At 39.8% G+C, this 15,102-nt stretch overlaps 1 protein-coding gene across 2 annotated transcripts in view; it reads right to left on the bottom strand.

Annotated features, from left to right (window-relative positions):
- Nucleotides 1-13,565, bottom strand: part of fndc1 (fibronectin type III domain containing 1) — a 41,273-nt gene extending 27,708 nt beyond the window's left edge. For both annotated transcript variants that reach the window (XM_015947371.3, XM_015947372.3), the window contains exons 1-3: nt 13,421-13,565; nt 4,585-4,779; nt 3,456-3,524 (exon numbers count right to left, since the gene is read on the bottom strand). In XM_015947371.3, coding sequence (XP_015802857.3) covers nt 3,456-3,524; nt 4,585-4,779; nt 13,421-13,493 — 337 coding nt within the window. In that variant the 5' untranslated portion in view covers nt 13,494-13,565. The remainder of the gene's footprint in view (nt 1-3,455; nt 3,525-4,584; nt 4,780-13,420) is intronic.
- Between the last annotated feature and the right edge of the window lie 1,537 nt (nt 13,566-15,102).

Raw genomic sequence — 15,102 nt, 5'->3', positions numbered from 1 at the left:
AATGTGGAATGACCTACCAAGCACTACCAGAACAGCGGCTTCCTTTTCAATTTTCAAGAAACTCCTGAAGACCCTGCTCTTCAGAGAGCATCTTCTAAACTAGCACCTTCCCTGCACCCGTCCCCCCTCTCTACTGTCCACTCCTTGTTCCCTCCTCTCCATGATTGATGTCAAGTTGTTGTTGTTTTTGTTGCTGTTAGCCTCAAGGGCAACATGCCGATTATCACTTGTAAGTCACTTTGGACAAAGGCGTCTGCTAAATACATAAACGTAAACATAAACATAAACATATAGTTATGGTTATAACATTCAACAGTAAATAGTTCTTTATCAATATTACTTCATATTTAAACCCCAAATTAGATAATCTAATAACTGTATAAAGCTAGACTTTTCTTCAGCTTTTATTAATGCATTCCTTTTTTTACCATCTTCGATTTATGTTTATTTATTTGGCAGATATGTTTGTCCAAAGCGACGCACAATTGTGAATCTACAGGGCGTGTTGTGATCTGTGCGAGAAACCCGGAGGAAACCCATGCATGCATGGGGAGAACACGCAACTCCACGCAGAAAGGCCACAGCTGAGTTTCGAACCTGCAACCTTCTTGCCGCGAGGCAACTGTGCCATCATGCAGCCCTTTTATTTAGCAGTTTATTTTCTCAGAGGTTCATTTCTCAATTACATGGACAGGAAAAAAAACCCATGTGATTTGGCTTTGATTGCTGAAATAAGATTGTGCAAATACGATTAAGTCGGTCTCCAGAGGAGAAAATTTAGACTTCAGAGCAGGATCTCTGGATAGCACTGAGAGTCGTCAGTTTAATCAGTAGTTTTCACCATTTCACTGGAGAATGAGTTCTGTCTGTGTTCCTCGCTACGGTGCCAAACACATAATCAAAGTTTGGAAAAACGAAATAATTCTTTTCAGGAACAGAAAGAACTCATGTGTTTAGAGTACATACAGGAAGCTCAAAACGCCCTTTGTAATGCAGGATAAACAAATGTAAATGAAAACTCAAGAGTTAATCTAAAATAACAGTTCTAGACTGATTGGTTGTTTTTCATGAAAACCATTAAAAATTCCAATCTATGTATAACAACAACCATGTTTTTATTTTCATTTTAGGTTTTTGTCTATTCAACACACACAATTTCTACTGCAGTCAATTTAAAGTGACATCTGTATTTTCCAATACAATTAACTAATTATCTTAGGTGTGTTTTTGCTGTGTCGTATCTCTAATTCCATGCTGTAGTTCTTTTTTAAAACACAGAGCAGTTCTGTTCACCTGTTTTCCCGCTACGTTTCGTTTGCGACTGCAAACTTCCTCAGGCTGACGCTCAGGTAAACAGAACTGCTCTGTGTTTTAAAAAAGAACTACAGCATGGAAATAACTAATTAATTTACTAATAATTTTAAGTGCAATCGGTTAGGATGCATTTTTTAAGTAAGTGGAACTAATCAGGTTTTACAGTGTAGAAAATCCAGATGTGACTTTAAATTGACTGCAGGAGAATTTTTATGCCTTGAAAAAACAACCTAAAATGAAAATATTAATATGGTTTTTGGGTTAGGGTAACTAAGAAAGTAATCATCTGTCTGGTCCTCCAAGTAAGAGTGAACTTAAAGTTGGTGGGTTCTGTTGGCTTTCAGGTTTAAGAGTTGTCATTTTCCCTGAAAATCACCTGAGAAACATCTAATTTTACACCCAGATCTAATGGTTCAAAGTCATTTTCCACAATTTCTGCACATACTGCACCATCAGGAAAACTGGAGCAACAGTATCTCCAGACAAAATCCCTAAACAACAACTTAATCCGGTTCATTAACCATCTATACAAGTGACTACTGACAGGCTATTCTGTGGTACTTTATGTGGCACGCATCATTAAAGGATGCTTGCTCCGACAAATATGTTAAATCTGGATCACCCACAAGAAAAATATACCTAATACAGTACAGACTCTGTGAGTCACAGACGACTGTTTTCCTAAATGATCCCACAGGAAAAGAGCAAGCAGAGGTATGAAGGAAAAGAAAACTGTTGCCCTTCTAAACAGCAAAGTGAGTAATTATCGCCTTAATGCTGACGGCCATAATAGCCCTGGTATATGTGGTTTCATTTAAACATTTATCTGCTTAATGAGATGCACCGCTCTCAAGGAAAGTTTCTTTCTTTCTTTATTGAACATGCATGCAAATCAATAGACAACCCAAAGCATTCAAAAAGTATATATATATATATATATATATATATATATATATATATATATATATATATATATATATATATGTAGAACATGTTCAATGGGAAGGGAACGAAGCTCTGGTAGCTTATATAATCCCCCCCCCCCAAATCAAATTTCAAGAAAGATAAAACAAAAAAAAATATATTTTCCCTACACTGAGTGTCATTGCCATTTTCCTATAACATGTTTTATCCTCAATCACACAAACAAAATTTACATTTTCTTATGTCCCCCCCCCCCCCCCCCCCCCCCCACAGCTCCCAGTTCACCAACAATAGACAATTACAATTACAATCAAATGCAACACCCTTACAACTTTTCCTCCTCCTCCATGTAATTGATTAGTATATTTTTTTTATACTTCTCTTAATACTTATGCAATGAGGGACTTTGCTTTAGATCCTCACTTAGCTTATTCCAAACTCTTACACCCGTAACAGAAATACAAAGTGACTTTATTGTTGTTCTAAAATATGTATGCCTAAAGTTAAGTTTGTATCTGAAATTATATAGGTTATCTGGTTTTATAAATAGCATTAATAATTTGTTTGGTAATAATTTCCTATGCACGTTAAACATGAACGTCGCTGTATATAGCTGAATTAAATCTTTAAATTTTAGTATTTTAGAATATATAAATAACGGATTAGTGTGGTCTCTAAATCTAACATTGAGAACGACTCTCAGGGCTCTTTTCTGTATGATAGACAAGGGTACAATAGATGTTTCATAAGTGTTACCCCATACCTCTACACAGTAAATAAGATAGGGATAAATCAATGAATAATAAAGGACATGGAGTGATTTATAATTCAAGTACTGCCGAGCTTTATTCATAATGTAGATGCTTCTCTCAACCTTATTATATACATGTTTAATTTGTGGTTTCCAACTTAATTTATTATCAATTACTATTCCAAGGAACTTATGTTCTGTTACTTGCTCAATTTCACATCCATCTATTTGCAGCTTAACCTCAGTTTTATTAGCCATACCAAACAACATAAATTTTGTTTTTGCTATATTTAATGTAAGCTTATTTTGAATAAACCACTCTTTAATGACGCACATTTCAATTTGGACCATCCTTTCTAACTCGCTAATATTGTCTCCTGCACAGAAAATAGTGGTATCATCGGCAAACAAAACAAATGCCAGTGTATTTGTTACATTACTCAAATACACTGTTGGTGAGATTTACCTGCTGATGTGTTGCTGACGGGTGTATTTACCAACACAGCAAAGCCATCCAGTTTAATTAATTCTGGATCTAAAGAACAAAACAAAAAAAGACACAAAATGTGTTATTTTCAGGAAAAATGTGGGACTATTTCCTCCATGTTGCTCCTAATAGATCATCTTTTTTCCTTGTTGCTCCAACTGTGGTTAGCCAGACACGTTAATGACGAGGAGGCGGGGAGAGTGGCGTTATTTATGAAGAATGGCACAGCTCTCTCTCTGCTAGTGGCGCATGGAATAACACATGCATCCTGAGGAATTTCTGGAGAGGCAACACGGAGACTCGTATCAGATTTATGACGACCCTAGACCGGAGCTGCAGGGACCACGACGTCCACCGGGCACCATGCACAAACCCAAATGCATCAGAAGGAAGCTTTATTTTATTTATTTATTTATTGGACAAACTGAGACACAATACAAAATCATGCATGACTTCATCGCTCTGAACCGCCCTTAGCTTTCACCACAACCACTACAAACCCACACTTATATTGCGCACATGCTCATAACGAGAAACCACAACACAGACGGTCGGGTTCTGAGAGCGGGGTTGGGTTTGGAAAAGGATTGGCTGCAGACCTTTAGAAACTGAGATGTTGAAGACAAAAGAAAACAGAATAACGACAAATGCAGACGGCACCACCTTAGAAATACGGGCTTCTGTTTAGAGACAAATTTGGCTTTGCAGAAATTAAATCGTTGCAGAAGCCAAGAGTCTGAACATGTTTTTTAACGGGTTAGTTACGTAAACCAGCCCTGACCTGCTAGTCTGGCAAACTTTGACAACAGTACATCCAGTTATGAACTAATCCACGGAAAATAAATCAATCACACATGCACTCATACGCACGCTCCTCGCCTCCTTGAGTCCACTTTGTATACAGCTACGCTCATCCTGTCATCGCTGTTGGCTCTTGCTTTGAGAAACTGGAGAACTCTGAGATTTGAAGGCCCGTGTCATAGCTAGAGCCAAATTTGAATCATTCACACTATCGTGTCTTTATTTCCCTCCCTGTAACTTCTTTTAAATGTTCAGATTCCAGTTTTGGTCAGACAGTGAACGGGTACCTGCTCTGTTTCTGTCTTACCAACGTCCTCCAGTAGATGCGAGCGGCTGTCCTTGCTCACTTTCGTGAAGCGGTGGGAACGGGTGGGTTTGCTGGAGCTCATGGCGAAGCCGTCCACGGGTCTTCCGTCCAGATGGATCGAAGGCTGCCAGGTCTCCCTTAAGACCTTGTTCACAGCTGTCTGTTTCCCATTTTGAGGCCGCAGAGGCTTGTCTGCTGCAAAACAAATGATGTCAGGATCATTTTGACTTCAGGACGTTTATCTAAACAGTATTAAACAAAGTCCCTGGTACCGAATGTTAAATCCTATTGATCTGACGGTATTCTCTAGCTTTCCTCGAGGGCCAAGAGAAACGTTTTGCCTGCATCTTTTGTAACTCATTTAATCAATAAATTTGCAGTGGTCTCTGGTAGGAATGTATGCCTTGCAAGTAATACTCTGGGGAAAACACCAAAAACACTGGTGCACCACTTTCAGGAAGTAGAAGTGAGCCACATCACGCTGAGTTTCAGACGGCAGATTGTAGAGTCTTATTTCCTGATATTTGGGCTTCCTGCCTCCGATTGCATAACAGCAATGTGACTACCACTGACTTGCAACAGTGATGTTTTATCTCCTATTTCTTCCTGCTAAAAGGGAGTTTTCCTCTCCAATATCGCTAAATGCTTGCTTAGAATGAGGATTGCTGTAAAGTCACTGACACTAGTCAGTGACTCGATGCAATTTGCTGGGTTCCTTATATAGGAACCTTTTTTCTGATTGGCTTAATGAACTGACCTGTATTGGAATGTTTATTATGTGAAGTGCCTTGAGACGACGCTTGTCGTGATTTGGCGCTATATAAATAAACTTGAATTGAATTATCTCCACAAATAATGCAATCCTGGTGGAGTTCTGCTGTGTGGTGGCGTAGCTAATGCTAACAGTTAGCTTCTATTAGTAGAGACGTTCTCTGCTGTTTCTCGGACGCTAAACCAACAACGGCTTTCCCTGTCACCAGTCAAGATGGGTGAGTTCATGAATGTTATGTAACAGTGTGACAGATCTGTCAGGCTTTTCAAATCCCAGAGTTTCACTGTCTATTTTCTATCAGAAGCTAATGCAGGAGATAGGTGTAGGAGGCTATTTTCATGTTCAGCCTGCATGAAAATACAAAGTCATGGATTCTAATACGAAAATATAAAGAAATGCTTTTTCAGTGTTCCACATAAGGAGCTCTTTACCTGCTTTAGGGCTAGTAGCTGTAACACTAGCATTTAGCTTTTTCAGTTGGTCGATCGTCGATAAAAAGCGCAAGACGAAGAGAAGAAGAAGTTTGCTTTTTTTGTTGGCATCATGGCGGAGATTTGAAGTAAAAATAAAAAAGTAATGTTTTTAGAAGCAAAGCCATTTGACAATACCAGAGTGAACATCAACACGGCCTAAACTAGTTCGAGGGAGCTAAAGGAGGCTACAATCTCACAGACTGATGGTGTCCTGCATGGCTTTGTTGCTACTGGACTTGTAAGTAATACAATTTTTTGACCAATGATGTGGCTCTTTTTAAATTGTGGCTTATAAGAGTAGGCTTATGTTAGTGTTAGCTCGTTGTTAGCATGTTGGTAGTTCCAGGGTTGCTCAAGACAATTGTAATTCCACTTTCAACCAGTAGGATGGAGGAGCAGGAAACTGCTTTGTGTTACTTTAATATTTGGTTTAAACATTTTTGCTGCTTTGTATCCTGTTTTTAACCTGCTGTTTTAATTACACATTTCCTTCTTATTTGGTTTTATGCTTGTTTTAAGATGGTAGTAAATGTCGTTGGTTAGACTAGCGATTACCACACCATTGCTGTAGGATGTAAAAGCTATTTCTCAGAAGTGAGGCTGTTCAGGAATCTACGGCTGATGAATGTCATTAACTAAAACCACGTATTTGATAGTTACACTTCAGCCATGCACTTCAAAGGTTCACTCTATTCAAAGTAAATCATAATCAGATGTTGGCTCGCATTTATTCTTACCAAAAGATGATAAAACACATTCACCACGCTCCTTTAATCTTGACATCTGTTATTCTTCATCGCAAGACAAAGTTTTGACCTCAAGACTTTTCCCCTCCCAAGTTAAAAATTCACATTTAATTGCTGACCGACCTTCTACCTCAGAACATACAAATATTATCCTTATAGAAGGTAGTTTATCCCTTAGAAATGAGCATAAAATGAATTATGTGGATCACAACATGCCCTATAGGTAAAAAAAAAAATTTGTAAGTCGCTTTGGGTAAAAGCGTCGGCTAAGCACATAAACAACATAAACAACATAAACAACAACATCTGAAGGGGAAAAAAGGACAGTAACAGGGACTCCCACCAGGACTGGCACTGTCTGCTTTGCATTTGGACAAACGGATACATTTTAAAGGCATACTATGCAACTTTTTCATTTTTTTTCTTGAGCAAGTATGTGTTAAAATTACTTTATATGGATAATGAAATAGTGATCTCCAGCTTTCGTTGGAGCGGTTCGCAGTGGAGTGTGAAGCGGCTGGGATGAGAATCAGCTCCTCTAAATCCGAGACCATGGTTTTAAATCGGAAAAGGGTAGAATGCCTTCTCCAGGTCATGGACGAGGTCCTGCCCCAAGTAGAGGAGTTGAAGTACTCAGGGTCTTGTTCATGAGTGAGGGAAAGATGGAGCATTAGATCAATAGGCAGACTGGTGCTGCATCTGCTGTGATGCGGGCGTTGTACTGATCTGTGGTGGTGAAGAGAGAGTTAAAGCCGGAAGGCAACGCTCTCGATTTACCAGTCGGTCTACGTTCCTACCCTCACCTATGGTCACAAGCTTTGGGTAGTGACTAAAAGAACGAGAACGTGGATACAAGCGGCTGAAATGTGTTTTCTTCGCAGGGTTACTGGGCTCTCTGTTAGAGATTTGGTGAAAAGCTCGGTCATCCGGGAGGGGCTCGGAGTAGACCCGCTGCTCCTCCACGTTGAGAGGAGCCAGTTGAGGTGGCTCGGGGATCTGGTAAGGATGCCTTCTGGACACCGCCCTGGTGAGGTTTTCCGGGCACGTCCAGCTGGGAGGAGACCCAAGGGAAGATCCTGGACACGCAGAAGGGACTACTTATCTCGGTTGGCCAGGGAATGCCTTGGAATTCCCCCAGAAGAGCTGGCCCAAGCAGCTGGGGAGAGTGAATTCTGGGCATCTTGGTTTAGGCTACTGCCCCCGCGACCCGACTCTGAATAATGAATGAATCGATATATGATGACATTTCATTCAGACCCCCACCGCCAGAATTCTGTGGCCAGAATATAGCACTTGCAACTTCAGAGTGCCTGTCCGGTCCCTGAGTGGAGCTGACATGCCTGGCACTGGAGTCTGCTTCCAGCAAGTTTTCAGCACGTTTTAGATAGTTAACACCACAGATTTTAGTGATGAATCGCTTCTGTAGACACTAACGAAGGCTGAGGAGACCTTTCAGCAGTTAGATTAAGGTGTTAAAAAAATAAAAGCACAGCAAGGAGATGAGTTTCACTAAAAGGACACTAGGGGGTGCTACAAGCAAATATTCCTTTAAGTAGTTCTTAATTTATTGGCACAAATCAGGATTTTATGACACTTTGACAAATATCATTGACTACTGAAGCACTCCATGGTGTCTTGGGAGAAGAATATAAATTATCTTTACGGTTGAAGCAGAGGAATTTGCCCTTTGGGGGGCTAAAAGCACAGACAAGGACTTAATAAGACATTTCAGTGAGATAGTCTCCTGCTTATTTGTAAAATCATTTGTGTGCATTCTGTCAAAAGCTATAACAATCTTTATTTTCTTCAGTCTTCTCTGATTTTCATGTGAGAGCTCTCTGACAGCACTCCACAACACATCTTGTCAACGTTTATAAAGCAAACAAAGTTCCCCCCTTTATACACCCAGCACATACATTAGCATTTGCTGTAAAGATTTAGCCCATGTGAAGAATACTCCGTCTGTTGTTTGGTTTCCACTGCGTCCTCAGGGAAACTCTAGCCTTAAATTTTCCACTATGTCCACAAGCGAGTTGCTGACTTCATCTGTCTGCGGTTTGATCCAGCGCAGGTGGGATGCATTGGGTTGACTTTTTTCAGCTGCTTTTCCCAGCTGCTGCTGGAAACTACGCCGATGAGAGCAGTGAGAATGAAGCGAAACAGTTGTATGTCTTATAGCTTGGTGTGAATAGATTGCAGCATATTTTATAGCTGGCTTCCAATATCAGGAACGTCTTCTTGAGAATAAGCTCGCTGAAGTAAATTGACCCCTCAGATGGACGTTTACTGCAATCATAATTGTCAGTGTTGGTCCTTTAAACAGATTTACAGCAGCTCATTTGTTTTAGCATTCCCACAGTCTCTGCCTGCAGGTGTGCTCCCGCCTCTGCTCTGCTTTATTTGCCATTTTTAAATAACTCCCACCCTAAAACCTCTCCAGCTAACAGATGGACACAGCTCCTCTGATTTTCCTGACTCCCGATGGATGGTTTCATCTTTGTTTTTTGTTATCCGTTGCCAGTCTTGTGACAGCGCCTGACATTGCACATGAATATGACGAAGTGTGAAAATTACTGGTAATTTTGCCAGTTAAAACACACACACACACACACACGCACACACACGCACTGCTAGTTGCTCTCTCTGGCTGATGCAGGATTATGGAGGAGTACCCTCCGCTAACACGTCTGGACGTACTTCAGTCACTTCTGTTTCCAATAAGCCCGTGCTATTACATAGGAAGGCATCTACTTCTCTGTCCAGACAGCCTTCTGTGTTTTGGTCTCTTTGTTGATTTATGATCCAAGAGCAAATCAGATATTTCTGATTAAACCGAGACTTCTTCGTGCACCACAAAGGACAAACAATTTAGGAAATGGTTAAAGCAGCGGAGCAGCGGTAATGTTAGAATCCGACAAGTGGAGGTTTGGTTTTTAGGGCGTTGCCACAGGAGACCACAACAACATCCAAAAAAATAAATAAATGTTTGTGTTCTCTTTCTAAATGTAAAATAGAAACACAGATAGAGTCAGACAATGGAAAATATTAAGCATGTGGAGAATGAAAACAGGAACTCAGGGACTATAGGGGGATTTGCAGCACATGTGCACACCTGATGTCCCACAGACAAACTCCCACGTGCACGCACAGTTTGGTAGAAGAGGCAAAAGTCAGTGAGACCTGAGGTCAAATAACTGCTGTAAAGCTGTCCCGGAAAATCTATGCAACTGCAACGCTTGTTTTCACAAGAGAACCCGCTCACCTCAGCCTTCACTTTGTAAAAGTTTGCTTTTTGTTGCTCATAACTTTGTTTTCTCCCAAACTTTAAATGATCATAGGGTTCCACTGGGATTCTGTCTGCAGCTGGTTCAGAAAAAAACAACATACAAGGCATTTTCACCAAGAGACTACCTTTTTGAAGAAATCGTGGCCCTGGAGGGCCGGTATCCAGCATGTTTTAGTTTGAACTCTGTTTCAACACACCTGATTTCAATCAGCAGCTAATTAACAGGCTTCCGCAGAGCCTGATGAGCTGCTGCACAGGTGTTTCAACCACTGAATCAAGTCTGTTGGAGCAGAAAAACCCCCAAAACCTGCTGGATCCCTGGTTTAGACTAATCTTTTATCACAATTCTGATTCTGTTTTTTCTCTCCTGATAATTTCTGATCTTTTTTGGTAAATGAACATAGATGCAAGAAACTAAGCCTGTTTTAATGATAGAACTGCGGTCTCAAGTCCTATTTTAAAGTAACAATAGATAGTTTTTTTAACGTTAAGCTAGAGCTTTAACATTGATCTCAATGATTGTTGAGTTAGAAACGTTTGGTCAGCCCTCTGCTGACAAAAAACTGCACTTGATAAGTTTGTGGAGCGGGTAGGTGCTCTATAGAGGGCGCTCTTTACCTGCTTTACAGCTGTTAAGTGTAATGCTAGCAGTTAGCTTTTTCAGTTTGTCGCTCATCAATGAAAAGCACAAGAAGGAGAAAACAAAGAAGTTGCTTTTCTTGTTGGAGTGTATTGTCTTTGGAGGCGAAGCAAAGAGCTAAAGCCAGAATGAACATGGAGCTAATGGAGGCTAAAAAGTCACGGACTGATGGTGACCTGGCTTTGTTGCTACTGGACTTACTTTAATAATTTGACTCACAAACTCACACGTGCATATATATATATATATATATATATATATATATATATATATATATATATATATATATATATATATATATATATATATATATATATATATATATATATATTATATAAGTGAAATGAAATGTGTACAAAGTCTAAAACCGTAGTGCTCACTGTGGATAAGCAACAGAATATTCTGCATGCATAAACCAGAAACCACTCTCTCTGGAAAGCTTCAGTTCTCTGTGATGAAAAAATGTTTTAGTATCATAAACAAAATGGTTTTCACTTCAGCTGTTTTGGCACAAAGCAAAAGGACAATTATCTCGAGAGGAACTTACCAAATTAAAGAATGTTGTATTTATAAGGATTACATTTGTTTCTGTTATAGCAGTTTTCAGACAGATGAGTGTGTTTTGATACGTTTATATAATGCTAAGCCTAGATTTATAGATAAATATAAGGAAATAAGGGATGTTCAAATTTTGTTAGACTATCCTTTGCCTTGCAGAAAGAAGGTTGCAGGTTTGATTGCCGGCTGCAGCTTTTCTGCATGATCTTCCCATGCATGCATTAAGTTGAATGGTAGCTCTAAACCATCCCTTAGTGTGAGTGGTTGTCTCTGTTATGGACTGGTGACCTGTCCAGGTTGTTCCCTGCTTTTCGCCCATCCGTGACCCTGGTGAGATGAATACGCTGTTCTGATAGTGACTTAATTACTTTTCTTTTATTGCACTTGTCGTGAAACACTTTCATTGCCAGAATGAGTACATTTTTTAAGTGAAGCAATTTTATTTTGTAAGAACTTCGATGTTTAAATAAAATCTATGACTTTTGTTAAAGAATGTTCTGTCCACAGCATTTTTTATTGTCTTTAGCAGAGCTGCCAGATCTTTAGTGTAACTTCTTGCTGCACAATCTTGCTTTCTCACATTGTTTCTGCAATAACTCATTCATTTAGCTGTCATTCTGTCTAAAACATAAATTAGGCTTTTTATTTAAATATGTCTCTGTGTCAGGGTGGGAGATTGATGTCTAACTTGTGTATTCTACAGTTTTCTGCAGCCCTCCCAGCCTGCTGACCTTAGCTGCACTTAGATGGGTGTGTTCACACGTCCAGGTGGTTGTTTGAATAGTTGGACCCATGCCCAGAAACAAAAAGAGGCAACCATACCATAGCTGGCAGGTTTGACAAGCAGCAAAGCATCAAGGTGAGAGGGTGGGGTAACAAGTAAAACCACAACACTGACCCGATCTTGTGGAAACTAAAAGCACTGATCTATGTTTCCCAAGGCTAAAATTAGGATTTATGATATAACTCAATCTTAAAGTTTTAATTGGAAAGCGTTGTGTGTACCTGCAGGATGTTTAGTGGAGCAGACGGATAAAAGTCCACCAGCCTGCAAGAACATGATTCCCTCTCTCCTCTATGTTCCACACAGCTTCTAGAAGCTTTTAGACCACAATTCCAATAAAGGAGCTGACATTGACCATCCACCGTGTCCCTGGTGACTCTTTCCCTCTGTGATGGGTTTTAAAATGATAAATTAGTTATGTGTAAGTGGAGAACTCTCCACTCACTCATCGACTTGTTCCCAAGAGGAAGCGTTTAACTTCATATGTGGTCAGCGGCAGCGGACTGATTAAGTAGCTCCCAGGTATGGATATTTGGAAGCAGACTTGCGGGGAGGGGAAAAAGGGGCACAAACACGTTGATTAAATTGAGAAAAACTCAACAAAAAGCAGCTGTCAGTGAAAGCAGTGAGCTCATGCATTAAAAAGCCCGTAGTTCAGATAGAAACTTAGGAAAACAGTTTAGTCTTTAAGCTCAGGTACAAAAAACGACCTCCTCCTTTCAAAGCCTCCCAGAGCTTTATGGCTTTTGGAATATATGAGGGACACTTTTTACTTTCTCTGGGAGCATGTGGGATTCTCTCTTTGAAGATGCATTTTGAAAACTTCACTTCAGAAACTTTAAAACGTCTCTGCTGATGTGGCTTGCGAACAAGGGCTGCACATATTTTGTTAAAACTGCAAGAAATATTTGTGCTATCAAGCATAATCCACCCGATAAAGGATGCAGAGGACAAGAGACACACAGGTCTGACAGAAACAAGTAACTCTCATAGGCAGATCATTTATCACCACTTTCAGCCTGATTTGTCACCAGTCAGGCATCAAAAGCAGCCAGCCATTAGAAACTTTCTCCTTTTCACGACTGAAATTTGTCACCAGTTACATCAGCACATGATGACGTTTCTGCCTCACATTTTCCCTCGTAAAGTAACACGATACAAACACTGTCAAAGTCAAGCAAGTTCTGCAACTGCTCCTAATTAAATAAACGATTTTGAATTAAACAAAAAAGGGGAAATTAGTAAAAAAAAGTTGCATTAAATTGTGGCAAAATTCTTCATTTAATGTGTTTTATTTTCATTCTGGACAGTTTGATATATATATATATATGCTGCAATTTCTGCTAATTGCCCATTTTAACACACACACACACACACACACACACACACACACACACACACACACACACACACACACACACACACACACACACACACACACACACACACACACACACACACACACACACACACACACAACAATTTGCTTAAAATGGGCAATTAGCAGAAACTGCAGCAAAACAAAAAGCTGCAAACTTGCACTAGCTTAATAAATTTTTGACAAGCTTTTATTTTACCTGCCCATCCGCATCGAGAAGCGCAAAACGTGACGAATAGCGCAATGAGCGTCCTTCTTGCGACTAAAGCCATGGTGAAAGTGGCGCAACAGAGCTGTGGAGCGGCTGGATGCGGAGGGCAGGGGCGCTCAAACGATACCCCACCCCCCAACCCCCGCCACACACACACACACACACACACACACACACACACACACACACACACACACACACACACACACACACACACACACACACACACACACACACACACACACACACACACACGCAGGTGCTGCACGATGTACATGACAGACCAACAACAGATTAATGTTGCCCTCTGCTGGTCGGTTATTAAACCGACACCTAATTTGAAATTTGTATCAGTCATGTGTTCCTATAAATAATAATAATAATAATAATAATAATAATAATAATAATAATAATAATAATAATAACACTACTTCTATTTTTTCTATCGATTAACACAGCCACAAGATGAAGCTTCTAGATACATTTGATAAAATAAACATTAAGATTATATTAAGTAAATACAGCAATGGCATGAAATACATAAACTGTAAATACAATGATTTTGTCATGTTAAATAATTGCAGCATCAATGTGAACGATTGTATTAAAGAAAACAGTCATGAAACATAAAAATGAGTCTTAAGACAAACTTTAAAAGTGCAAGGAAACTTTTTGATCAAGAGTGGGAGATAAAAACATAATAATAATAGACTAAATAATTCATTTAAATCCATTTTAGAAGAGTGCGTGGCCATCGGTCAAACCGGATTACAAGCAATTAAAAAACTTTTAGACAATAAACAAACAGCAAAAATAACTGCATTTCTGTTTTTATCGTAATTATGTAGTTTGTGGTGAAGGCATTCTGTTTTTTCTGTTACCTGAACTAAATATGTAGCTAACACATTTAAAACCTGTAGTAAGTTTTTAACGAGTATGTTTTATTTTGAAGGAATCTACAGGAAGTGCTTTATGAAGGCTGTAGTAAAAGTTTGTGGCCGCCAGAGGGCGGAAACATCCTTCTCTTGATAGCCAGATTCAAAAGTTTTCCATCAATCTGCCCTGAACAATTCAAATAAACCCCTCACAGACTGACAATGTGAGTCCGTCAGATAAAACGACCGATTACAGGTCACAAAACAAAAGTTTATAACGTTTATTTTGACCAAATGTTTGAACATTAGCTGTGAAATCCAAATATGTTCATGTTTTTCCTGTTTGAAAAAAAACAAGTTTACATTTTTTTAACCCTCCCACTGTCTTCATGGGTGACCCCGCGAGGAAAGTTGACCATTGAGCAGGATTGGTGGTTTATCCCTTGAGGTCCACGTGGCAGGGGTGAGGTGGTGCTCACTCCTCACCCCTGCCACGTGGACCCAAGGGGCAAACCATCAACCCTGCTCAATGGTCAGCTTTCCTCACGGGGTCACCCATAAAGACAGTGGGAGGGTTAAAAACCTTTTTCATTGTCAGATGAACAGTGCTCAGCTGGTGAGGACACGTCTGACATCACAACAAATCAGTCAAAACAATCCTGACTTTTGACTTCACAAGCCTTCACTAACCCACCTAATCAAACTCAAACACCATTGTTTGTTTGCTCCAGGACTCCATAAATGCGGCCACACAGATTGTTATGTCCCACTTCCTGTTTGAGAAAGTCAGTATTA

Source organism: Nothobranchius furzeri, chromosome 2, assembly GCF_043380555.1.
Source record: "Nothobranchius furzeri strain GRZ-AD chromosome 2, NfurGRZ-RIMD1, whole genome shotgun sequence".
NCBI lineage: Eukaryota > Metazoa > Chordata > Actinopteri > Cyprinodontiformes > Nothobranchiidae > Nothobranchius > Nothobranchius furzeri.
Note: the sequence above shows the minus strand (reverse complement) of the source record. Positions and strands in the feature narration are given on the sequence as shown.